This window comes from Trichogramma pretiosum, unplaced genomic scaffold, assembly GCF_000599845.2.
Source record: "Trichogramma pretiosum strain Unisexual culture from Peru unplaced genomic scaffold, Tpre_2.0 scaffold33, whole genome shotgun sequence".
In the NCBI taxonomy this organism is placed as follows: Eukaryota; Metazoa; Arthropoda; class Insecta; order Hymenoptera; family Trichogrammatidae; genus Trichogramma; species Trichogramma pretiosum.
In genome coordinates this window covers 861,434-888,627 of record NW_019641610.1, presented here as the reverse complement: position 1 = coordinate 888,627, position 27,194 = coordinate 861,434, and the positions used below count along the sequence as shown (strand labels likewise).

At 41.4% G+C, this 27,194-nt stretch overlaps 2 protein-coding genes across 3 annotated transcripts; both read left to right on the top strand.

Annotated features, from left to right (window-relative positions):
* Window positions 1-382: 382 nt before the first annotated feature.
* On the top strand, window positions 383-16,852 carry LOC106648936 (neprilysin-2). Its single transcript, XM_014366117.2, has 10 exons — window positions 383-902; window positions 11,338-11,483; window positions 12,066-12,173; window positions 12,537-12,782; window positions 12,862-13,073; window positions 13,165-13,347; window positions 13,452-13,770; window positions 13,990-14,454; window positions 14,525-14,775; window positions 14,855-16,852. The coding sequence occupies exons 1-10, from the start codon at window positions 871-873 to the stop codon at window positions 15,191-15,193; spliced, it is 2,301 nt and encodes a 766-aa protein (XP_014221603.1). The 5' UTR covers window positions 383-870; the 3' UTR covers window positions 15,194-16,852.
* Window positions 16,853-17,830: 978 nt separating this feature from the next.
* Window positions 17,831-26,608, top strand: LOC106648799 (neprilysin-2-like). Of its 2 annotated transcripts, XM_023458564.1 has the most exons (12): window positions 17,831-18,070; window positions 18,426-19,193; window positions 20,528-20,679; window positions 22,837-22,896; window positions 23,217-23,459; window positions 23,548-23,756; window positions 23,860-24,036; window positions 24,141-24,484; window positions 24,570-24,720; window positions 24,800-25,091; window positions 25,484-25,734; window positions 25,817-26,608. In XM_023458564.1, the coding sequence occupies exons 2-12, from the start codon at window positions 19,162-19,164 to the stop codon at window positions 26,153-26,155; spliced, it is 2,250 nt and encodes a 749-aa protein (XP_023314332.1). In that variant the 5' UTR covers window positions 17,831-18,070; window positions 18,426-19,161; the 3' UTR covers window positions 26,156-26,608. The 2 variants fall into 2 exon arrangements, with proteins under 2 accessions (XP_023314332.1, XP_014221383.1); XM_014365897.2 differs by lacking the exon at window positions 18,426-19,193 and having other exon boundaries at window positions 17,832-18,070.
* The last annotated feature ends 586 nt before the right edge of the window (window positions 26,609-27,194 follow it).

Sequence of the window (27,194 nt, the reverse complement as noted above, 5' to 3'; positions counted from 1 at the left end):
CGAACGAAACTTTGTCCAAGTAGTAAAATTCTAATGATATTGGAGCGGGTGTGCGTGGGCCACAGCAATCTATAATACATGGCTACGTACATGCAGATGTTAATCAAGGTACGGCTACTGCTATTAACGGTTGTATCGGAGAACTATAGTAAAATCAGGCTCCATCTGTCTGGCATACGTCATAGGGCGAAGCTCACTCGTGAGAGAATATTACAGGCTCGTAATATAATAATTTCAGAGTCTGCGTGGATGCTTTACCGCTAGCAGCAACAACGGCGGCAGCGGCAGCGGCAGCAGCTCGAAAAGCAACTGCACGTTCATGTGGTATAGGCAGGCCGAGAGCGACGAGCACTTGGTTCGCTCTCTCGCCTTGCTCAGAGAGGGAGAGTCCGTTTAAATACAGGCCGCGCCGAGCGCGCTCCTTCAGTCCGGCATCGGCTACGGCACGCAATCCGATTCTCTCTTCTTGCGAGCGGCGCAGCGCGACAGACACCATCGTACATATACGCCATTATAAAACAATAAATACACCGTACGATATCGCGGCCATTGATTATTAATTTCCAACGACGAGCGCATAATTAATCGAATAAATCGAGCTCGTTGCATTGGAGTCGAGTCGCGTACGGATGCACTTGCAGCTCGACGAGGAGAAGCAGCCGCGCCGCGTGGACTTTTTATCGGATCGCGTAACCCGTTTGATGGCTTCATACACGAGTCGCCTGTGATTGTGCACCAAAACTTCTCTGGATACATCGCTATGTGCAAGTGCTAAACGGGCTTGTGCCGCTGCAAATTTTTGACTTTCCTGCTCAGAGCTGTCGATCGAGCAAAGAAGATATATATTGGATAAAATAAAATCGTGGCAAGATGACGAACAGCATGAAGCAAACTGTCATCAAGTGAGTATTTTTTATTGACGCATTTCTATTTACTTTTTTTCTTTGCCGAACAGAGCCCCTTATCCGCCTGTTATTCCGCATTTTTCCACGTAAAGCATCGAATCGTAGGCATTTTTTAAATCCTTCTCTCGTGGCGAGCGATTGCACATCAACGGATGATTTATTGAAAAACATCGCTCGAGTGCGATCGGACGCGCTCGAAAAATTGCACTCGGCAAGCAGTGCGCGGCTCGAGTCCTTTCATGCAATCAAAACACTGCGGTTAATGCCCTTCCATTGGCACATGCAAGTATCAGCATACGAGCTCGTTGCGTTTACGCGCTCGGAAAGTCAACAGCATAATATAGGAGAGTGCGCGCCGTACGACGATAATTTCTCTTGCGAAAATTTGCTGCAACTAGCTCGCGCGCGACTCGCATGCAAGTGTTCAAACACTGCACGTCGCATCGGATAATTTCCAGCGAGTGTCTCTGTATGCATGCGTGTGCGCGTGTGTTGGTCTGCCGTGTGTCGAAGCAAACACAAGCGGGCACAGCTTTCGGAAAACTTCCTTCTTTCTCAAAGTTATATTATATCGTAGCGTACACTATGCGCGGAATGAGAAAGCCGGCTCGCCTCTGTATGTAATACAATCGATAACAAAAGAGAGAAATGTACAAGAAGGGCCCGTATACACGTATTTGGCTGCACGACAGAGCCAAAAAAAGTTACAAACTACGGAGTTTTGATGAAAAAAACTGCACTGCTGCATCGTGTAAGACTTGCCACGATGCAATCGTACCGATACATGTGCAGGCTTATAAGAAATCAGTTGCGCGCCTTAAAAACACGCCCCAAAATCTATAGATACACAACGGAGCATTTAGATTTTCGCGTCTCGTGAGAAGCTCGTTCACACGTACTCGCACGTACACCTACAGCGGCTGGTGCGCCGCTTAATGCACGTGGTATATCCATGTTTGTAAACGCTATTTATCGATCAATTAGAGCACGCGGATCGGGCCGAGACTTTGCTTGGCTTTAATTTATCGCGATCGACTCGCGTTACGTGTACGTGTATTATATGCGATTTATACATCGTATATATAGGCGGCTATATATAAACTTGTACGTGTGGGTGAATGACTCGCGATACTCATATCTACGTGTTGTTAAATACCTATGAATTGGCTCCTCAACATTTGTGAGAAAATCGGGACTAGCGATCGATTCGAGGGGGCGCGTTACTTTTAGTCTATATCCTAGTACGAGTGCGAGGCTTGAGTTTCGAAATTCATCGTAAACACACCTTATGCAGTGCTTCGCAACGACACACCAGCTATATATGTATACATTATAATATACCGCAGTAGCATCGCAATCATGCCCATCAAAGCTCACTAATTTCGCCTTAAACTGTTTTTTTTTCACTCTATTCGGCTTGACGAGTCGCTAGTCGGCCTGTATGCTATATAGGCCCCGCGTGATCCACGCGCGAAACAGCACAAAAATACACGAATAGTCGTTTCCCACGACTCGCGCGTAGTTTTTCATATATATAATATCAGACGGATGGTCGTGCGCGAGCCTCGTGCAGTCAACAATTTCACTTTGACAAAAATCCTCCTTCGTTCTCCTTTTCCTACCGCATTATTTTTCTTTTCTTTTTTTCCATCCAAGGTCACTACGAGCGAGTATGTAATCGCGTCTGTGCAGTGTACAGAGCTATATAATGTATCGTAAATTGACATTACGTGTGGGGCTGTATACATATTTAAGAAAAAACCGCGTATCATTTCGGATGCAGCGTACTATTATGAAGCTGGCGTGTGTGTGTGTGTGTGCAGCGGCGCACATGTGTCGCGGATCGCGGACGCGTTTGTCGTGCAGCGTTCGATGCACTCCAACGCACAAGCGAGCGTGTAACTATTTTTCATCGCACTCCGTGCACCATGTCCACGAGTCTTACGTGCATAATAACCCGCGCTATAGACTTCATCGAATTGTTATTATTTAGCTTTGGCGCGAGAGATAAACATTATCGAGTGCCGCCTGTGTTTATATATCGTAATACGAGAGAGTATAAACAGAGACGCGCTGCATTTCAGGCGCGACTAATCAATGCTGTACGATAATATCACGTATAAATATATTTTAAAACAGCTGCGATTAACGATTACAATGAAGCGAGCGGCTCACCGAGTACATAACAAAATGCTATAGCTGTGCTTTACCGTAGCTCGCAATCGCTCTTCTATACAGTAGCGTACCTTGATCTACTAATGAGCTATTCGTAATTTCACAATTCACGCGGCTCGTCGCCATCTCCGTGTGTGCTCGCAATGCACACACACACACACACACACACATACATGCATATGCTCGCAAAGAGCAGGAAAAAAATCGAGTCATTACGAAATCCTGCACGCAGACTTCGCCGCGAGGCGATCGGCCAATGATGCGCTTCGTACAAAGGCCAAAGTCCACATGTAAGCTGCACATTCCGGAAATTTTATCCCACTGCAGCAGCAGTTCAATGTTTTCGCATTATATCGTTCCAAGTGCAGAGCTTATTTAATTAAAACCTCTTCTCAGGAACTTACACACTCGTACTGGTCGAATCGGTAAATATTTTTCACTGCTTCTATACAACGCCGCGTATTTTTAGATCTGCAAAGTGATAACATTTCCTTGCGCAATTCCCAAGCCTCGGACATGTCAATGAACTTTCTATCACGCTGTTATAAGTATATGTATCAAGATATGTCATTTTTCATCAGTCAAACTTATTCAAATAGTCATAAGTAGATGTATAAAAATCATAACATACCCTCACGACACATGTTTTAATTCATCACGCCTATGTTTGTTAGGCCAATAAAGAAAATAAAGCCGCAATTTATAACGTGAAATTCGCACAAAAAACAAACCCATAAAACAGAATCTATTACATCTAAGCTTACGAAAAAAATATGACATTTTTTGAATCAACAACTGATGAACGGATATATGTAAATTCTTTCAGCAAAGCTCGAAAAGTAGGAAGGTTTAATCGATCATTCAATTGTAAGCTATAAGACACGTGAAATTCGAAACAGTGTAAATTTCTAAAACTAACACGACAATTGTCGCATAGTTTTTTCTTCAATTTAAATTCTTCGTGCAGCACGAGCTCTTCATAATGAAATCACGCAGCTTTTATTCACTCGCGCAAGGTCGAGTTTCAAGTTTTTTTCTTCAATCTCACTTTTTTACTGGAATAATCTTCATTACTCGTCGAAACTCCATGCGAGGTGAACGATGGAAAAGTTCGAAATTCATTATCATCTCAACGAGCTTGACCGCGGTGACTTCAAAATTTCAGTCACATTCGACGTAATTTCACCTAGATTTTACGAGTTTGAGAGATGAGAAGCTGACGACCAATCATATGTATCAAAATCTTGAATTATCGTTAACGGGAAAAACAACAAACGCGTATACATTTTATAGGCATATTAATATTCGCGTAATGTAGCCCAACGGTACATCTACACATCTGGGAATGATCGCAGTTCGCAAAGCTACTTTTTGATGAGTAAAATTTATCTATAGATACACATTGTAAATTTACTCGCACTGAGTGAAAAACAAAGAGTTCAATGTAAATTAAAATTCTGATTTATAATATTTGCGCCGTTGACGAAAAATTAATGATAAATTGCAGGTATCATGATTTTATCACTAGGACGACACGGAGAAAGATCCTTTTTCGGATCTTGATGAATAACGGTGAACGCACGAGACGCATAAATAATAAGTAACTCGTCTTTTGGGTATCTCCTGTCGTTAATGAATTTCCAATTTTGTTTTGGCGGTACTCCTATATAAATTCTTCATGACGAAAAAAGATCGAAGTATATAATGTGCGTTAAGCATACGAGGCTTAAATCAGAAGTACGCAAAGGAGGAAAAAGTGACCGATAATCTGAGAGCCATCGATTATAATAGATATATAGCTGCCCCGCGGTCTATAAAGCGATATAGCGAGGTGCGCAACCCTCCATCAAACTCGACCCTGACCCCGCAGGTATCTCTTTACGCGATGCGTTGTCGTGGAGGCAAATACGTTCACGCATATACACACATGTGCATACGGTGCAGCTCGTTTGCACACCTGAGCTGCGGCCAAAATTCGTTATTTTCATTAACATCCTCGAGGTGCGATCGGCGCGTCTACTATACCTGTACGTACACGCGCGAGAAACGATTATTTCATCAAGGATATCCATTTGCAACGCATAATACTCAATAGATCAGGCCGTGTCGCGCCATTTGTCGCGCGCAGAGTAACTCCGTTCCGGATTGTTGTTATTAGGACGTGTGCTACACACTCTGCGATTAATTCACTCTTATAAACATAATACTTACGTCGACCCGTTCACTATGCTCGTATACGTGGTCTTGACTTGATCCAAGATGATCAACAGGTATTTTATTCCTCGAATGGCTTATTCGGCTCAGAGGGAAGTTCGCATTAGTGAAAATTAAGGACGAATCTGGGTTATACGATTTGCCAAGCTCAAAATTAAGCCAAGTGAATATTACGGAAATCAAGCGCTGTGGCTTTCCAACTAGCTTCGCATGATATTCATAATTTTACACTGATCTTAATAATCGATTAATCCAGCTGGGTGTATTTTGATGTGGAAATATCTACTTGTTTATTTAGTTTAATTTAATCTATCATTTAGATTGTCCGACATTGCGAATGTTTTGGTCAATCAGAAATTCAATCGTCGTAAAACACGAAAAACCTGGATTCGCTGTCTTATCTTAATTCTTTTATTTCGTTGTAATGGCTACTTTGAAAACAAAAATAATCAAGCGCTTTTTAAGTGTACGTCTGACTGAACGCGAAACCCACAATTTGCACTACTTGGCAATACGAAATCATGTGGAAGAAGTAATGAGAGATAGAGAAAAATCCTTGAAATCTAAAAATGCAAAATACTTAGATGCGTTTGACGTATAAAAATAAATAAATTATAAATATAATACTTAGAGCGGCGCAAGTATCATATTAGTAAGCTTAAGAAGGGGCTACGATCGTCATCCGGTGACTCTGCTAAAGTCACGTAGACCACACGTTACTTAGCGAGCCAAAAATTGAAAAGAAAAAATGCATGGCTATGGTCGAAATTTCGGCTGCTACTTAAATGGAGAATTTCGATAGCAGAAAAACCCATTGCTAATACATTGGCTAAGTATCTCCTTCTAAAAATGAGATTACATATATCATTATAAAACCATTTTAAAACTGCAAAAAACCGAAATAACAACTAAAAAGAAAAAACAAAAATCGGACAAGTTTTAACAAATTTTTTACAATGGCAATAGCAAAAAAAATTGTTTGGCTTACGCTCACCTTAATTGACAACAAACGTAATTTAGTTTATTTCGTCAGTTTAGAATTACGTAAAGAAAAGTATGCTACACCTGGTTAAAAACTTGATCTCAAGTCTATCGTAAAGCTTTTTCTGGCAGTAATCAAAACCTCGAAAGGCTCTAGTTACAGTTGATCCAGCATTACATTTTGTCTTTTCTTTTTTCCAGTTTTATAATATGATAAACATTCGCTTGTAATCACAGAATTCGTCGTCGTGACATTCATTACGCGCTCAGCTGAACATTCTTGTGTACGCTATGATTCAGATGCGCAACATGAAAGTACAGCTATGATAATGCACGCATGAAATATAAAAAAATATTTTTAGATTGCACGCCGTATAACAATGTTAAGTCTCGATCATGAAGTGGAAGTTATATTAGTTACGCATGAAATCGTCCGATTTTGAAATTACTTACGCTTCGACGTACATATTAGAAAAAATGTATGTAAACAATATAGTCGAGATGAATGTGTAATTTTCAAGATAGTTGAATAACGTAATTGTACTGCAGCTTTTATCGAGCTCATTCGTTAATATGCCACTTGAGCGTTGATAATGAAGTTGTTTTCTTGCTGGGCTACCACGGCTCGATTATCTCACTTGAATCTCAAAACATTCGAAATTTTAAACTTGTGGTAGTTGTTCACTTATTTCGCCCGAGAAATATTTGGGAAATGCTTAATAGATAAAATTTATGATCCACGAACATATTTTTCCGACAGGTATTTCCAGTTTCTTGAAAAAAAACAAAATATTTAGATAAATAGACAAATCCATAAATATCTCTTTCTCTCTTTTCCTCTCGAGTTTTTCTCGAGATACATAAGTCATCGATAATGGATACTTTGACGCGCAGTAAAGCTAAGCAACGTCGTAGTAAAATTGACCCGTTCAGCGCGCGTCAAACCACGTGATGCGTATATATACAAGCTCGAGTATGTATATACATCTAGCCAAGCTCAGCCTCATAAAAGCGCGAAAGAGCGAGAGAGAAAAATATGAAAAAGTATCGATAGGGTAAAAACAAGGATCAAGTTACGAACAAAACACGCAGTAAATATAAATGTTGGTAAAAACAAAAACAACGACAAAAAAAAAGGAAAAGAGGACACGATACTTTCTTTGCCAAGTTCGTATCATGTCGCTTTGTTCCATAGGTCGGATTGCAACGCACGGAACACAGCAACCGATCGAGCTTGCGAGCTTTTTCATACGCGAGGGATTCGAGGCTATTCGCCAAACGGCGACAACGACATGCTGGAACGAATCAGCTGACGATGCAACTATGGCACTAGAGCCTGCCAATAGTTTCTACCTTTTTCAGCTGGTAAAATAATATCCCATAGATCGCGAAGAAAAATGTCACTTATTTTAATCGAAAACTGTAAGATTTGACCTATGAGTTGCTTTTCTTCAGTGCTCAGGGAGTAAATCTTATCGACTTGGATGAGCTTAATTTTTATCCAATTTACTGCAACTTTATCATGGGCATAAGAATCTATCGATTGATTGCTCTTAATTAACGTGTTTGTTAATAATCGATCGGCCTTATCACATAAAAGATACGTATCGTTGGCTCTCGATCATTGATGCAAGTAAATCAAGCATATAGCATTATGTAACGATTACCGTTGCATATAAAAAAAGTAAGCAACGATTCGAACGGATCAGGCTACTCTGAAGTTACAGCTTCAATAGCCTTATCAGGAAAAGCTCTGCACTCTCGATATAGCTCGAGCGAAGCTTGGACGTGCAATACAAAATTCTCTCTCGTTCTCGCTTTGGCCATAAATCAGAAGGGTACGTTTACCTCTCGAGTTTGCTGCCGCGTCACGATGGAAGCTTCGGGCGGCAGGCCAGACAGACAGACATCATTTGACAGGTAAACGATCGTGTATTAAATACGGCTTCTTTTTATTGTACGATCGAGTGCATCGGTTAAAGCTCAAGCACTCTATGGCAAGCGCATCGGATACATATTTTCTAAAACTAGATAAGATTTGCACGAATGCGGCTGCACGTATTACAGGTTTATGTATTGCGCGACATAATTAGGTCACGTGCGCTTCCAGTGTAATGTCTCTATACTTCAAACTCGTTCTAAATGTGATATTAACGTATTATAGTCGTATGTTAAGGAGAAAAATTATTTAGTTTTAAAACATGATTTTCCACGCTATTTGAAAAAATAAAACGCGTGATATAGTCCGTAGTCCGTACGAGTTTATATAACTCGACGCGGCTCTTAAAAGTGCAAAGTACCGTTATGCATGTAAGTACCGCGTCGTAAACTCAAGACCGAGCGACGAAGCGCCGAGTACTTACAGGTGATTTGCGCCTGATTTATGCCACCGATGACAGTCAAATTAATCTCCTGATTTCTGCATACGCACCTGACGCGACTTGGGTAAGACGTAAGTGTCAAATCTAGTTGAAGCTCGAGTTTATTCGACAAATCTAGACATCCATCGAGTTTACTTTAAATGTGTTATCCTCGCTGTTTGACTTGATATTAAGAAAAATCACATCTCCCTCTCAATTAGCTCGGCATTCTACATTGCTTGGACCATTAGTTGACCCAAGGCATCCAAAGAGTCTATAAATGCACCAACAAAGAATCATATCGTATTTTTCCAAATTGACTATAATATAGGTGTATATATTATAATACAATGTGCCACTAGTAATACAAAGAATGATTCAAACGCGACGAATTTTTCCTCCTGGTCCGAAAAACCGGTTCGTGGTCGCGATTTCATACGGGCATGTTTTTATGTGTCCGTTGGCAGTGCTACAAGATCCGTGCGCAAAACGCGTTCAAAAGGTCAATATACCATAATATTATGCATGCGCGCGGGGCAAGATTATCTTGGTGCCGCGTCAATCGTACTTTACTTATATCTCTAGTGCGCTATGACGCGAGCGAACGTATACCAAAGATATAAGCTATTATAATCGAACGCAGCTGTATTACGTGTCAACGCTATCGATGGCGGATTTTTCACTATGTCAGCCCGATATCGTTGTAACTGGATGATTCTAAATACAATCGGCTTTTGAACTTTGTAAGCTATATATTCGGTGCAGCAACTGATTCCCTGAATTGTGTTGCCGAGCGCGCTCGTACATAGGAGCGCGAGAAAAGCTATCGAAGCGAATGTGCATTTTACAGAGAAACGAGAAACTCTTTTGTCGCGAACGTCGCATGAAAAGAATCGCAATATTTTACAGGTTGCAGATGGCAAACATCACGGATTACGCATAGGTGCATATCGTATGCACACAATATCGATGTGGATCAAAAGATCGCGCGTAAACTCGAGCTTGTGCACATAGCAAGCGATACGTGGCGCGGTATCCTGTTTCAATAGAATCGCACTTGGCGCAGTGCGCGCAAAGAGTCGAGCTTGTAAATCGTAAAATTTTACAAATAATCCGTGTACCTATATACCATCGTGCCCATATCTTATCGTAGCTTTTCGCCGCGCGAATAAATAAAAAGGCGAAAGAACAAAAAAAGTTCCACTTTGTATTTTGGCTCGACGCTTGAAAAGCTATATGATATAATTGTGTGTATACACCCGATTTCACCCGACGATACGACGGATAAGAGAGCAGAGCGCGTGTGTCGCGCCAACCGTGCCAAACTGTGTCACCGAGTCGTGGGCTGAATTTTAATCGCTGTGTCGCGCTAAAAGGATAGCGCACATGTGTATTAGGGACGTATTTTTCAGCGCAAACTCTTTCGTCAAATTTTCAAGCGCGTCGATTGAATTTAACTGGCGCTGCGAGAGAGACGATCTCGCGCGAAATGAAGATTTCTCTTGGGCACCTCTGCAATAAACGATTCGACTGTCCTCGTTTGGTCAACGGTACAAGTATATACGACGCCTATTAAAGGATCCACGCTGTACGCGTGCGCAATTATTGATTTTTAAAATATCAATCTTGTCTCGCGATCGATCGATGATCGTTACAAGCACTCACGCGTACGTTCCCGAGGCTTAACGGACTAGCAATATATATTATATACCAGCTCGAACGAAATCTGCAACGGTTCTTCACTTCGATGCAATATAATATATGCGACTTATGATCTATGCATGACCTTAAAAGTGCTTATGGTGTATTATGGATCGAGGATAGTCAGCGCGACAATCCATTTGTCCAGCGAATCGACGAAACAATAGTCGTGTTACAGACACGCGCGACGCCGTAACAGCGATATTTCATCCACTTTTTTTTCTCCGACTAGTACTACATGTGCAGCAAGTCGGAACTGCCTGCGCAGTATACGGGGCATAAGCTACATTATAAAGTACGCTGTCGCGCGGCAATAAACCAAGGTCGCTCGTTTATGAAAAAAAGCCATAGCTGTGCCGTGGCACCGAATTTCTATAATATAGCCCATTAATGGTCGTGTAACACCTCGTTGGAGCGCGCGCGCGCCGAGCAATACGGTTTGCAGCTTTTTACGACTGCACAAATGCGAGAGGAGCACAAATGTTACGCGAGCTCGTGTGTACACAGCCACTGCGGAATTGACAGTATCGTAAAAAATTTCAGTCGATCATAAAATAAGTATATGGCGCTTCATACAGAACGGACAAATTATTTCACCCTTGGTTTAGATGTAACGTAAAAAGAGGGAAAAGTGCAAACGTCGCTGGCTCGTAAGGCGATCGATCGATGGCTTATTCTTCTGACTGCTCGGAAATTTTACTCGCAAAGACCTCATGCACGAGAAAGGTTTGAATCAAGAGTGGCAAAATTTACGATTTTAGATATATATATTCGACGCGCGGTATTCAATGAATTTAGATTTTATAGCTACACTGTAAATTTCGTCATGCAAAATTGAAAAAATTGATTGATTTCATTGATATTAGTATAACCACGGTCTCTGCTAATGATGCAGTTTATTTTCATACTTGCCGAAATTTGAGAAAAATGTATCCAAAGCGAGTTTTCTCGTAGCGCGAGATTGTGAATGCTTCATAACAAGGATTTAATGTTTTTTGCAGAAATCCGACATGGTGGAAGAGGCGCTCCTCCTTGGAGCGAGGACTAACGGTCGTCGCCGTCTGCGCCGTTCTGGCAGCAATTGGACTCGCCATCGGCCTCGTCGTTATAGCCGTGAATTCTGAAACCTGCAAAACTGCAATGAGAGGTAGGTCACGTTGAATTAATAACACGCGGCTTCATCAGCATTCGCCTTTCTCTTTCTCTCTCTAACATTTTGATAGATCGATTTATCATGATCATGAACATTAAAATGCACACCCCTATCAAAAGCCTTAATTAAAATACCTACGTTTTACCTACAAGCTTCTTCCGCTTTAAGGTCGGAACGATTAAATTCTTTGGAAAACTTTATCTCTATCGGATTAATTTTAAAAAATGTTAAAAAATTAAAACTATTTCAAATTATGATAATCTTGATTTTAATAACACACCTATGCCTGCTTTTACCACGCTACGTAAAAACTAAATTCAATTTTATGAAAGATATGAAATTACGAGGAGAAAAACTTATCTTATAAAATCATTGATTTTCACGCTTGGCCGTCGATTCATAAATCGTTCGCAAATCGAATAAAAATCCTACGTTGGTCTGCACAAAACCCATCTCTCGTGCGGCCTTTGAAACATTACCATCTCTGAATCATAATCACCGTCATCGCCGTTCATGTCCGTTTTCTCGAAAACCGCCATAAAGTGCCAGCTAACGCGGAAATGCTACCATCCGCAGCGGAACCTCTGCTGGGAAGCCAAAGGGCCAACTCGAAGAAGCACGTGCAAATCGTTGAGAAGCCAGCTGAGTCCAATATATGCTTCACTCCCGGATGCATACACACAGGTATGAAATAGTTTACGTATATTTATATCTACCTATGCCGTATACGAGTTTATTTTAATATAAATAAGGACTATTTTACTTTTCAAAGAGGAAATTGGTGTCTTCAAGGTCATCATTTCTTGCATAGACGCAGAAAAAGCTATTTCTTTTTCATATCTCGTACACGTAAAAATGCCTAGTAATACACTATCTTCGAAGTTGCTATTTTTAATTTCTTTCCAAGCAAAAATTTAATTTCTTTTGCAAAATGAAAAACTATTTTATTGATAAACATAAATCAAAATCGCGTTGGTGAAAAATTGTAGCTATTATATTTTTTACGATGATCAAAATATAATATCGACTAAATTGTTTCTACTGTAGCTTCGTCGATCCTGGAGAACATGGATCAAGACGTCGATCCATGCGACGATTTCTATCGTTTCACGTGCGGCAAATTTTTAAAATCCACCATCATACCCGACGATAAGACCGGCGTCAACACATTCACCATCATCGATGACAAACTGCAAAAGCAGCTTAGAAGCATCATCGAGGAGCCCAGCACACCTAACGAGGCCAGGCCTTTCAAGCTCGCGAAGAACTTTTATAAAGCCTGCATGAACAAAAGTAAAATAATTTCAGACTTGCTCTTTATTCATGAACGTCATACTTTCAAGGAGCTTGACGTTGATATTTTTTTTTCTAGCTGCGATAGAAAATCAAGGACTGCAGACAGTTCACAAAATCCTCAAGGAACTGGGTGGTTGGCCCGTACTGATGGGCGACGAGTGGAGCGACGGTGATTTCTCCTGGAAGGAATCAGTTTACAAGTTCTACAAGGCTGGTTTCGCCAACGACTACTTCATCGACATTAGTGTCACGTCCGATTTAAAGAACAGCACTAAACGCATCATCGATGTGAGTTTTCAACTCGATTCTCTTTCGTTGCCAAAACAATTAACTTCCACGCCACAGAGAAATTATACGATTTGTTTTCTCGTAATTGCAGATCGATCAGGCAGTTTTGGGTCTCAATCGCGAATACCTGAGTAAAGGACTCGACAATAAGATCGTCAAGGCTTATTACCAATACATGGTCGACGTCGCCGAGTTTTTGAATCCCAATATAAACGTAAACGTAGCCAAAAAAGAGCTAATGGAGTCCCTACAATTTGAGATGAAACTTGCAAACGTGAGTATCTCATTTTTATTTTGTTGGAACAATTTTATATCAATTTTCATTATTATTCAATTGTTGATGCGATGAAACAAAATTTTTATGATACACATTCACAGATTTCGTTGCCCAAAGAACAACGTCGCAATGCCACAGCCCTTTACAACCTTATGAGCGTGTCCGAGATGACGCGCAGATTCCCAACGGTTCCGTGGAAGGAATACTTCAACACCTTATTGGCACCCCAGCGCATCGGCGAGGACGAAGTGGTCAATGTCAATGTGCCGGATTTCGTGTCGAAGCTGGAAAAATTGCTCGAACAAACACCGAAACGCATCCAAGCCAATTACGCTTTGTGGAGAGCCGCGGGAAGCTCCGTCACTTACTTGAACGACGAGATCCGCAAAAAGCAGTTGGCCTACGTTACTGTTTTCACTGGTAAGCTAGTGTATTTCTTTCAGCTAAAGTTAAATTCGTTCCTCTTATGAATGAAAAGTCTAAAACTGTCTGCTAAACTTCACTCATGCCTGCGAAGAGAAAGTTGAATCATGAAGTATCGCACGCGGTGAATGTGATTGCACACATGAATAGACGCATCTGTATCCATACCAACCTGGTAAAAAATTAAAATAAACCGAATGAAAATTGATATCTTAGGTAAAACCGAACGCGAGCCTCGATGGATGGAGTGCGTAGGTGCCGTGACGAAATCCTTCAGCTTGGGCGTCGGAGCTCTCTACGTGAAGAGGTACTTCAACGAGAACGCGAAGAAAAACGCCGTGGAGATGGTGCACAACATCAGGCAGGAGTTCAAAAAGATCCTGAACGAAGTCGAGTGGATGGACGAGGGCACGAGGAAGGCGGCTCTCGACAAGGCCGAGTCCATGAGCACCCACATCGCCTACCCGGACGAGCTGCTCGACGACAAGAAGCTCGACGAGTTCTACCGCAAGCTCGAGGTCACATCCGACAACTACTTCGAGGCGGCGCTCAACATCTCGCGCTTCGGCAACGACTACGTCTTCGGATTGCTGCGCAAGCCCGTGAACAAGAGCGACTGGGTGTCCCACGGTAGACCGGCCATCGTCAATGCCTTTTACTCGTCAACGGAGAACAGCATTCGTGAGTAACACCGTACACTATGACCGCCGAGAATCTTTCGCGATTGAAATTAATTTGTCGATGCACACAGAATTCCCTGCCGGTATCCTGCAAGGAGCTTTCTTCAGCGACGACAGGCCCAAGTACATGAATTATGGAGCCATCGGCTTCGTCATCGGCCACGAAATCACCCACGGCTTTGACGATCAGGGCAGTCAGTTCGACAAAGACGGTAATCTTGCCGAGTGGTGGGCCAAGGCTACCAAAGAGCAGTACCTCAAACGCGCCGATTGCGTCATCAAGCAGTACAGCAATTACACATCGGCCGAAGCTGGTCTCAACGTAAGATCTTTTCGACCATTTCGTTGCGAACCACTTTGAAATATTTTTTACAACTCGATTGTCTTTGCTCGATCCACAGCTCAATGGAATCAACACTCAGGGCGAAAACATCGCCGACAACGGTGGCATCAAAGAGGCTTACCTGGCCTATAACGAGTACTTGAGGCAGACCGGAGCGGAGCCACGCCTGCCCGGCCTCAACTTCACCAATCAACAAATGTTCTGGATCTCGGCGGCCAACACGTGGTGCAGCGTCTATCGGCCCGAGTCCCTGAAAAACCGCATCACCACAGGCCAGCACAGTCCGGGCGAGTTCCGCGTCATCGGCCCGCTGTCCAACAGGGAGGAGTTCGCCAAAGATTTCAATTGTCCGCTTGGATCGAAGATGAACCCCGTGCACAAGTGCTCCGTATGGTAGAAAGCTCCAAGTAGACTTGACCACCACCGATAAGTCTATGTAAAAAAGTTCAGCTCAACATCGTCGAGTACACTTATACACTTATACGAGGCAGGTGTACATCAATCCAAGCAAAAAGTCATCGTCACCAAATTGAGAAAAAGCGAGATTTACGTCCAAGCGGCTTGATTGTTGATTTTACATAATTTTAAGATTTTCTTATCAATTTAAACAACCTTTGTTTACTTTTTTTATTATCAATTTAAATCGATTTTTGTCATATCATCAACCACATTTAAATGGTTATCCTCTTGAAAATCCATTAATCAGAGAATTCAAGTTGTTTTATCTATGTTGTTATCGAAAACACGTGCGGCACCCAATGCTGATATAACAAGTATTTGTCCAAAAATGGTGCTACTATTGCGCAATGACTTTTGAACTTTTTTACGACCATGTGATTATTATAACAATTTATGATTTTAATTATCGCCAGTGTAGATCCACAAGCTTGAAAAACCAAGTGTCGAAGTAACTTTAAACGAAATCGTGGCTATGGTTTATCTGGTAATTATTTCTAATAACGTAAAACCGGAAGTACCTAGAACCGTACCATATAAAATTTAAATAAAAAAAAAGTGAAAAACAAATATTTACGACCTCAAACGCATTTAAATGATTAACAGCTGATCGTTAAGTTAAATTTTGTTCACTGTTGCTGAAAAATCCACTTGTAGAGAATGACAAAATTTTAATGACAAAAGTTGTTAAAAAAGATAGGTGGATTTTACAAGCGAGAAGTATAAATAAATCTCACGAGGTTTTCATTGTAATATATTTTGACCACTTAATCATAACGCTATGAAACATTGACGAATACCATCCGAGTAGTTTGCTAAGTATGCATAGGTGCATAGTAAAAGTGAAGCGAAAAAAAAACAGAAAATCCTAAATGTTTAAGATTTAACGAGTTGGTAGATATTTTAAGTCTATAAGATTGTTACAAGAGACGATTGTCTTGGTTCCGTGTGCCCGTTATTGTTTTTGTCGGACATTTGAGAATGTTTGAATCCGGCATGGAACATTTAAAAAGTATTTGTAAATTTACATAATTTTAACGTCATGCATGCGGTCATCGTATGCAGAGTAAAATGTTCACGTAGTTTTTTAAAAAGCTGTCTACAGTGTTAAAAAAACATTAAATGTGCATATGAGAGACGATAAAATATTATATGTCTCGCCATGATAAGCGATATCATACGATTTTAGGTGTATGTGATACACTCCCCCTAACATTTCAACAAAATATATATTGAATAATGTCAATAATATAACAGAAAAGCGTCAATTTCACATGGATGATTTTACGCTTTTTTCTTTACCGAATATTGCGTGTTTTAAGAAAAAAGTAATTCTTGAGGTACTTATAAATATATGTAATACATTGTATTCTCTATTATATGTATGTGTAGCGAAACGATATGATTATATATATTTTAGATGTGGCAACGCACTCTTTGAAGGATTATCTGTGTAATTATACGATGATTAAAGTATTGCGAGTTTATATAGATTATAATACATTTAGTTATAAATATATTTAAATGTACCTACGTTATTATTTTTTAATAAAAAGAAGGAAAAAACAAAGTATAAGCCCACATTGAATAGCAGCATAGTCTAAAAATATTTGGATTATGTTGCCTTGTATTTATTTTGTTTTTCTTTGCCATCGTCTCTGGTGAGCGATCGATTAATAATCAGTGACCACGGTCAAATTTTTCCTCCAACGGCGAATCGCTCTCACCGTCTCCATGATAAAAAATATTTAGGTGCAAACACACGCAGTCCAGATGCAATCGGCCCGAAGCGGCTGCTGCGAGCTACGCACATCGCGATGAAAAGCTGCACGTGGTCTAGTGCACATATACGTCGAAAGAGAGACGAGGACGGACGATAGCAAGAGTCTTTGTGCACAAGCGACCAAGTCAACATCTTGCTTATAGGCGTGCATTATTGCTAATGCCGCGCGCCGAGTCGACGACCCAACTACGCGTCCAGTGCAGTAGTTCACTTACGACTTGTCTCGCAAATGCACTCATAAATACCTATACATATTCTGCATCGTTTGAATTGCGCGTCTATATATAACGAAACCGACAAATGACGTTACAATTAATATAATCCTCGAGGTGGCGGCTAATATCATTAGACCATTGTTGTTTTCGCAAAATGACCAATCAACAATTCGGAGCGGCCACTACCATAAATGGAAAAGGCAATGTACGGGACGCATTATTCGTGTCGATCGTCACTTGGAGTGCATTATAAGACGTAAACAATGACTCGAACCCGAAAGCGATAAAAACAAGTAAGAATTACTTTTTGTCTCTACCGGCTTACCCGTATGCATTTCCAAAATTGTTTATCTCACCTCTTTCGATTTCGTTTTCGATCAAAAGATTAAAGAAGCAAACATTGGTATTCAAGTAAAAAACGATGTCGCACGAGCCACCGCGTGTCCGGGACTTTTTTTACGTTATAAGATTATGCGTGAGTAATGATGTGCGCCGAGCCAACAAGCATACCTTGCGACTAGTTAATTACGTTAGACTCGATCAACATACGATAATGGACAATCACAATTAAGCTGTAAAAGCGCGCGCGAGCGGCATGGGCTCGGATCGTCTTAATTTCGTATATATAGTCAAATTCCGCCATCGACTCGAGCCTGTCCATAAATAATAGTTCGTTTGGATCGCGCTCGCTTGTAGCAGCTAGCTGCTCGCGGCACGTGTGTGTGTATATACGTGCACACAGCTTTATCCGTGGCGCTTGTGTGTTGTTTTAATCGAGCAAACTACAGCTACGAAAGATCAAGTTCGCAATGATTAGGAGGTACGTGAAATCCATAATTTTAACGATTTAGCATTAAATATATTGTACAGGTCAGTCAATTGTGCTGAACTCGATTGGTTTTTTTTTTTTTTTTTTTTTTGCTATAATGAACTTCCGCTGAATAATTATTTAGATCGTGACTTAGAAAGTTCACTAATTCTCTCGATTAAATTCGCAAGACCCCACGCAGGGGTCGCCATAAATTTAAGTGAAAAAAACTGGATCGCGTACAGCGAATAAAAGCTCGATTTTCTGTCAAACTTGTAAGAGAGTATCCGCACAGTTTTTACTGCGATCAGAATTCGAGTAAAAATTGTTGAGGAAATGATCGCTACAGGATATTCATTTATAGCAGCGCAAGGAAACGGCATAATTAGAGGCGCGAATCGCGGCCCGCAATGACAATAGTCATTGTATACAGGTAAATACGCCTGCTACGTACGTACATATTTCACGTGTGTACGCGTTTCTAAGCATATAATATGTGTGAGCTGCCATACGAGAGGCATAGGCCAAGTGGAAGGCAGCAGCAACGAGCGCATCGCATAACACCATCGTCGGGCTTTAATATACATAAAGTCGCGCGCGGAGAGCTCGGCACGGCTGAGAGCGAGAGTCGCGCGCGGGAGGAAGAAGGAGACTCGCTAGTCGGCGTTTAGTCGCGAGGCAACACTTTTACGCGTGTAACAGACGAAGACAACGTCACATAGATATATACCTACACGCATTGCCAAGCAGCTCCGAGAGCTCGGCCGAGTGTATAGGTATATAGCTGGAAAAAAGTGCCGCAGCACCGCAACGCACGCAGACGCTGCAGTTTGTCTTTTCCCGCGCCCGCATAACGACCATGTCCAAAGTGGCCGACGCCGCACTCGAGCAGACCCGCGACCGCCGCCGAGACACTGAAATTTCCTTCCTAGCTCGTCCTGCAGCCTTATAGTGATACCGATTGACTTGGATCAGGGCTGCATACGCACCTGTCTCGACGCACTCGACCAAATTGCACTTTGACGAACTCGACTCTTCTGGCCCCGCGAATTCACTCCGAAAGACGACTTGCACAGCGATCGCACACGCTCGACATCATCACCATGTCGACTAGTACCGAACAAATAGTCAACAAGTGGGTATATCATTCTTGCATTTCAACCTTCGCCAATTTTTGCTAATTTGTTTCGCCGTTTTTCATTCACGTTTTTTTTTTATTTTTTCAATGACTTTGCGTGCGCTCATGAGTCGAGTCGCGATCGGCAAATCGTCGAGCTGAATTAACCTTCGCGTCTCGATTGTTCTTCGATCGTGCTCGATCGTGCGTGGTACACGTTGTGCATTGATTTAAAATCTCGTCAATTTTACAAAACTAATTCGAACCATCATTAAAACATTTCCCAGATGACTTTTCGCCAGTTTGAAAAAACTACTAAAAAAATTGAACAATTGTATTGTGATGTAGTAACTTTTTGATGTAAAAAATCGAGCCAACTAGAAACCAGTGTGACTTTTTCTATGCGATACGATCAATTATATATTATTATAATTATTATTATTTTTTTTTTTTCGTAGTGCAACAAATCGCGATACAGTCTAAGCCATGCGCATATGCGTTTCGTTAACCCATCGTGTACATAACGCGACGCATCAGCGTGTAATTTTCAAGAAGCAAAATAACACACGGGTCACGTCAAGTTTATTAAATTGCGGTAAAAGGCACATACGTACGATATACCCCTCGCAGAAAATGCAGTCCCAATTATGCCGTATATTCCAATGCACATGGACATTTTTTTTTTAATTTTACTCTACGACGTACGATGGTAATAAAAGAAAAAAAAACACAATCAAGCGAAGCGAGAAAACCACGCGTGTATATTTTTTATTCCAAGACTCCCGCGCACCTAATCTTTATCTCGTACAATGATGTGTAGTTTTTTTTTTTTTTTCTATTCTATTCGTCTTGGCGACCCGAGGAGCTGCGGAAAATGAATATCTAATTGCAGCTGTGTGTATAGGCCGAGGAAAGTGTATATTTTTAATTTTCAATTTTAGAAAAGTCACCGCTGAATCTGTACGCCGTACGAATTGCAGCACACGCGATGTTACATTGATGATTCTCTCTTTTTCTCTCTCTCTCTCTCTCTCGGGTTTATAATGTATATAATACGTCGCACGAGCGCCAACGTAACGTCGCATCTTACCCAACCAGTAAACACAATATTGCTCACTACTATATAAGATCGTGCAGCATTAATGTCCACACATATTGTCGTATATTATATGAAAATGCCAGATTAGATAATAACAATAACAATTATTAAAGCAGTCGTAAAATCCGGCATCTTTTGCCCGATACATCCGCGCCGCCGATGAAGTAATTCGTATATTTACATGTTTGTATTGTATCATCGATTGCTGCTTGCACTGGTACAAACTCGACTTGTTTTTATTTCTCTGTTCCAGAGAGCCATCCTGGTGGACGGGCCTCTCGGCGCGGGACCGTGGCCTGATAATAATGATCATCTGCGCCGGCCTCGTATCTTTCGCCTTGGTAATCAGTTTGTGCGTCGTCGCGTCCAAATCTCCAGACTGCCCGACTGCAACCGGTACCAAAGGTGATTATTATTGTTAATGGTAATTTTTTGTCGACTACATTTGCGGCTATCTGAGCGTAAATTCAGCCTGCGCGTATGTGCCGAAATAATCAAAAAAAAAAAAAAGATTCGAAACACGTGTGACCAATTGCAACTAATTCGGACGTTAAAATTACCAACACCTTCGACTGTTATTATTCTTATCGAAAACGAGGAAATTAATATTTGGTTGCATCATTCAGATAAATTAACGACACACCTGCCAACGTAATATCCAACGCCTTTAACAATTACTCCATAAATATATTAAATCGGTTGAAACCGGTTCGATCGCCAAAAAATATGGTGGGGCAAAAATTTAGGGGCGCCATTCAGTTAGCTCTTAATACCGCTAATCCTTCCTATATTTACGTGTTTGTTGTTTTGAAATCGATTCAGCGAATACAAGATCCATTTCTAATACCCCGTACGATCGATTTACAGTTGTGTGACGCGCTCGAATTCGAACTTCAAATTTTTGTGTGTTTTTATAAGATTTTCTGTTTTTATTAGTTACACAATATGCGTCACTTGTATAATCGCTTAATCTAAATGACGAGAGAAAAAAAATAACAAAACAACATTGTCCGTAAAAGTTATTATTATCATTATTTAATGTTAACATCCACAATCGTTGCTACAATCTGTTTTCCTGCAAAAGTGTAAAAATTTTGACTCGCGACCAGTTCGCATCAAGAACAGGCGCAAAAAATGACTACAATACAACGACGAAACAATTGTAGATCACAAGATTGTAGATCGCAATTTTGAGTCGGGGCTCATTGTTATTTTTCCGGTCGAAAATCGAAGTTTTTGCGAAAGAAGAGAAAGAAAAACCACTTGCGTGTTATACTTCGCGTGTGCTCATTGACGTCACGTTAATTTTCGATATATACCTCAAAAATAGCACGGCTCTATGACGATAATGGCCTTATTAATATAAACTTCACGTGATGCGTGGCTCGCCTTTAGAGCATAAACTTGATTATCGTATTTTTAAACTCCGAGACGCGCTGGATTTAGCGCTTAGTTCGGATTTAAGATCGGCGCTCGAATAGTCGCGAGGGTCTATCGCGTACGCGCGCGAAATATTCAATCATAAAAGTCGGCCCGAAAAGCGGCGCTTTATTGTATATTGATAAAATAAAGGCCAATTCTTGGTAGATATAGAAACAATGTCTCGGAATTGAATACACCTGCGGATACGGAGCTGCGTTAGATACGTTTTGGAGCGAACTCGGGTATCGCTAATTATGTGGTTCAAGGCGATCGCTGAATCATGGTCTATAGTAGGTAGTATTGCGCTGGCAAAGCCACGACTCGCGAAACGGCTGCTGCTGCTCTCTCGTGCACACAATATCGCGGCCCGGTAGTTATAGTATACACACACATGCGTAAAAGAGTAAAACGAACTATTTAAACATGCGATCAAAGACTCTAGGTAATTGATGCTTGGCTATAATAAACCGCTCTCGAGCTTTTCGTCGGAGAATATAACCTTTGCATAATTCTTTTTCTTCTTTTCGGAAGACGTCGGGTTCGACATTGTAATTTCAGGCGCGTCGCCTCTCGTCGATACGTATTATACGAAGCTCGACAAAAAAAGAGGGAAGCGCCCATCGATCTTCTCTGCAAGTATTGGCAAACGCCGTGCACAAGCGCTGACGATGACGACGACGACGACGACGACGACGATGGATGGATGGATACATATTTGTCGTCGACCCGAGCCTTAAGAATCGCTCTTAGATGTGTTAACGCTCGTTTCTAAGGTTCGTCGTCCTCTTCTGCAAGCGATGGCGAAACACGCGCCGGCCCGAGTGAAACAATTGCACGCTCCGAGTGCTCGCGCACGCCTTTATTATTTACACTTATATGAATGCAGGCGTGTGCCTATACCGATTCCAGAGATAATATTTATTTTACTCTAAATGATAGTTATCGATGAGGGAAAAAAATGAAATTGACAAAACTTGAACAGAGACCGATATGTATAATGTTAAGTTGTTGAGCGTTATTACGCTCGACGCTGACTTTGATAATAAGCCTCTGGCCGATCGATTAATTGATTGACAGCAATACATAACAATAATTATCTCAAATGAACCGATACATGACGCGAGATTATTATTCTTGCAGTGAGCAGCTACAGCCACAACAGCGCACGGCCATGCATGAGCCCGGCGTGCATTCATACAGGTATGTTTGACAATTGTCTTATATGAATTATGCATCTCTCTCTGTCTCTTTTACCATATGGAGCTCTGCGCATATAGCGTGTACTTGACAAAAAGTCGAGACGTTACAAATTCGCCTCACGTTGCTCCATTGTATATTGTTGTACGCGTACTCAATCGCTTGATTGTAACCATACAGTCGCTTTGATCTACGAATTTTATCGGTAAATAATATAATGCCGCATTGAGCCTTATGCTAATATTTCTCCGTTTCGCGCTATTATATCGGTATTTTGAAAGGAAACCGATAAGAATTTTTATGGAATTTTTTCCGCAATATAGCCTCGGTGATGTTGTCAAACATGGACCGCACGGTCGATCCCTGCGACGACTTTTACGAGTTCGCGTGCGGAAATTTCATCAGGAACACGATGATCCCCGACGACCAGCAGAGCGTCGACATGTTCACGTCGATAGACGACGATCTACAGCGGCAATTGAGGGCGAGCCTCGAGGCCGTCACCGACGAAGACATCAAGCCGTTCAGGCTGGCCAACGCCTTCTACCAGAGCTGCATGAACCAAAGTAAGTCTGACGAGCGGACTTTGACGAACAACCGCACGATGATTCTTGGCTATATAAGCGCGAGATAATGAGCTTTTCTCGATTTCAGCCCAAATTGAAAAACTTGGATTGGAGCCACTGATGAAGGTTTTGAGGATACTTGGAGGATGGCCCGTTCTACTAGATGATTGGAACGCCGAAGATCACGACTGGAAAGAATATGTTTATCAAAATCAAAATCTCGGCTACTCCGTTAATTACTTCTTAACGATGGAACTCGACGTCGATCCGAAAAATAACACGAGACGTTTGATCGCCGTAAGTATATAACGCATCATTTACTTTTTTATTTATTTTTCAAAGAAATGTGAATTTTCAATTAGTTTTTCTTTTTTAACGATGCTATATAACGATGCTGTAGATAGATCAAGCCTGGCTGTCGGTACCACGTGAATTCATGATGGAGGGTTTGTCACACGAGATCGTAAAACTGTACTATGACTATATGGTCGACATCGCCGTGCTTCTTGGAGCCGACAAGAAACGAGCCATCCGAGAGCTCGGCGACGTGCTTGACTTTGAATTTCAGCTGGCTCAAGTAAGTAGAGTCGCTTTGTTATGCCGTCAATGAGATTGTTAATTACTCAAAAAAAAAAAAAAAAAAAACAATATTTATTCCATCTGCCTCTTTACTCGATGCAGATGTCCAAACCAGAGGAAGAACGTCGCAACTCTTTCAAGCAGTACAATCCAACCCCGGTGTCCGAGATGAGCAAAACATACCCGAGCATACCGTGGTTGGAATATTTCAACAAGATCATGTCGCCGCTCGTCACGGTCAGCCCCGACGAGTTGATCGTCGTGAAGGAGCCGGACTTTATCCGCCAGCTCGAGGAGCTGCTGGCCCGCACACCTAAGCGCGTCATCGGTAACTACGCCGTCTGGCGAATCGTTCGCGACAACGTCGACTACCTGACCGACAAGTTGCGACAGAGGAAGCAGCTCTTCTGGGAGCGAGTTTCCGGCGAGACCGAGCGCGAGCCCAGGTCAGCAAGATCGATGCTTCGACCTTTCAAATTACTCCTCATTTAATATTGGTATATTTTCATTAAAATTCCGTATGATAATTAGGTGGCTGGAATGCACTCGTCTAGTATCGAGTGCACTGCCGATAAGCGTCGGTGCAATGTACGTGAGAAAGTACTTCGATGAAGATGCCAAAAATAACGCCATGGAGATGGTTGCGGACATACGAAAGCAGTTCCGGGTCATCATTGAGAAGGTAATTATTCTTAAGAAACATTTTTCATTTCCTGCCGAGTCGATCGTCTTGTTATCAATCATTGACTCGAATTCCGAAGGTCGATTGGATGGACGAGCGAACCCGATTAGCCGCGATCGAGAAGATCGACGCCATGGAAAATCTAATAGCCTATCCCGACGAGCTGCTGGACGATTCCAAGCTCGAGGAGTACTATGAAAAGCTCGAGATCTCCAAGGATGCCCTGTTCGACAATTTGATAGCCGTCAATCTCGTGGCGTCCAACTACAGCCTCGAGCGCTTCCGACAGCCTGTGAACAAGACCGACTGGGTCGATTTCGGCGACGCCGCGGTCATCAACGCTTTTTATCTGCCCAACGAGAATAGCATGCGTAAGTTTAACGCCGATTGAAAATGCCCGGACGGCTCGTCCTCTTGGATGCCTATCATAAATGGATCATTTACTACTCGCGGTATTTTTCTTATTCGATCGTTAATATCGATTCAGCTGTAGCTGCTTCTTTGTTCCTTTGTCTCCAGTTCAAGTTTCAAGTGACGCGATTGAAAACATCGACAAATATTTTTCATTCATCATAGAAATAGAAAAAGCAGTTGATTTATACTAACCAATGTTTCATCAATCGTTCGATTATTCATTATTAAATTTCAGAACAATTTATGCACCTTTATACAGCAAATGCTTGCATCGACTCATAAGCTATTATTATACTCGAGCTTAAAGTTTTTTAATATTAATGTTGAAACTGCGAATTAATTTCCTCAGAATTTCCGGCTGGTATCTTGCAAGGTCAATTCTTTAACAAAGACCGACCGCAGTACATGAACTACGGCTCAATTGGCTTCGTGATCGGCCACGAGATAACCCACGGCTTCGACGATCAAGGCAGTCAATATGACAAGAACGGCAATCTCGACCACTGGTGGGCCCCGCAAACCAAGGAAAAGTTCCTCAAAAAAGCCGAGTGTATAATTCATCAGTACGAAAACTATATCGACGATCGCGTTGGACTAAAAGTAAGTCCTCTCCTTGACTTATATTTTTCTACATGATGTTTTCTTTCAAACCTTAATCACATGTCAATTGGTCGATCCACAGCTCAATGGAATCAACACGCAGGGAGAGAATATCGCCGACAACGGCGGCATCAAAGAGGCTTACATGGCATACAAGCTGTGGGTCGAGCGAAACGGGCCCGAGCCTCGCCTGCCAGGACTCGACTACTCGCCCGAGCAGATGTTCTGGGTTTCGGCGGCCAATTCCTGGTGCTCCAAGGAACGCACCGAGTCGCTCAAACTCAACATCTTCACGGACGAGCACAGCCCCAGCAAGTTCCGAGTCATCGGTCCGCTCTCCAATGTGCCGGACTTCGCCAAGGACTTTGATTGCCCTCTCGGCTCGAAAATGAATCCCGTGAAAAAATGTGTCGTTTGGTAGATACCTCTCTCCCACTGGTTCTCAAACCTCACCAGCTTCGTTTCTGTGCCAGTTGGACGAGGCTATTTTACACCGATGTTTGTGCATTTCCTAAATACTGCAAAAAAGTCAAAAAGGCAGAAAAGAATTTGTACATAGATTTTAAATCGTCCAGTCTGTAGACGGTGAATCTTTGGTTGTTCAGTATTTTGTACTTAAAATATTTTATATTGAATGTGTAAATGTTATTGTGACGAATGCACCACCTTAACGCGGTTATTACGCGTTATAGAGTATTAATATATTAATTTTTTTTATCTAGGACATGTGCCTTGAGCTGTAACACCGCAAAGAATAAGCTCTGCTGTGAATTTGTTACCATAATATTAATTTGAATTATTATAACCATTTTGCTGTGTATATTTATATCTATATGTAAATAAATATCGATCAGTGATGTCTTTTTATGTCAGATTTTTTGAATAAATCGAGATTTTCTTTACCCCACTGCCTAATATAATTCTGTACATTTTAGTTGCATTGTAGAGGATTAATTTTACTTATGGGCTATATCACGTAAACTGTGATAATCAAAAAAATGAAATTTAAACAAAGTATCTAATTTGGAAAAGTACATTGAAAAATGAAAATCCTGATATGTTCAGACCTCTAGGTCCATCCCTCATGGATCTACAGGATCTCAAAGTTGGAATTTGATTTTTCCAATTTTATTCTGATTTCCTAGGGTGAATATGAAAAAATTATTGAAACATGATTTTTAATGTAAAATTTGATGAGGAATTCGTTAAAAATAATTCATAAGCTTCTGCTCAATTAAAAAGTGAAAATAGCATAAAAGTCAAAAAATAAATGTGTTCGTCTCCAGCGCTTAGGCCAACATTGTAATATGTTCATCAAAATACAACTTCTGATAAAGTTTGGTGATGGTTGAAACAATAGAAATGATTTGAGAGCATATTAAAAGTAAAAAAGCAAGGAATATGAGGAAAAACAATGTTTTTTTACCTTAAATGTGCACTCAAATGGTTCCTATTGTTTC

Bases quoted from the DNA above. Each gene is read 5' to 3' on its own strand.
- LOC106648936 (XM_014366117.2), top strand. From the start codon at position 871: ATGACGAACAGCATGAAGCAAACTGTCATCAA. The intron at 13,074-13,164 runs GTGAGTTTTCAA...TCGTAATTGCAG, and splicing joins GCACTAAACGCATCATCGAT to ATCGATCAGGCAGTTTTGGG. The intron at 13,771-13,989 runs GTAAGCTAGTGT...TTGATATCTTAG, and splicing joins CTACGTTACTGTTTTCACTG to GTAAAACCGAACGCGAGCCT.
- LOC106648799 (XM_023458564.1), top strand. From the start codon at position 19,162: ATGTCGACTAGTACCGAACAAATAGTCAACAA. The intron at 22,897-23,216 runs GTATGTTTGACA...TCCGCAATATAG, and splicing joins CCCGGCGTGCATTCATACAG to CCTCGGTGATGTTGTCAAAC. The intron at 24,037-24,140 runs GTAAGTAGAGTC...TACTCGATGCAG, and splicing joins TTGAATTTCAGCTGGCTCAA to ATGTCCAAACCAGAGGAAGA.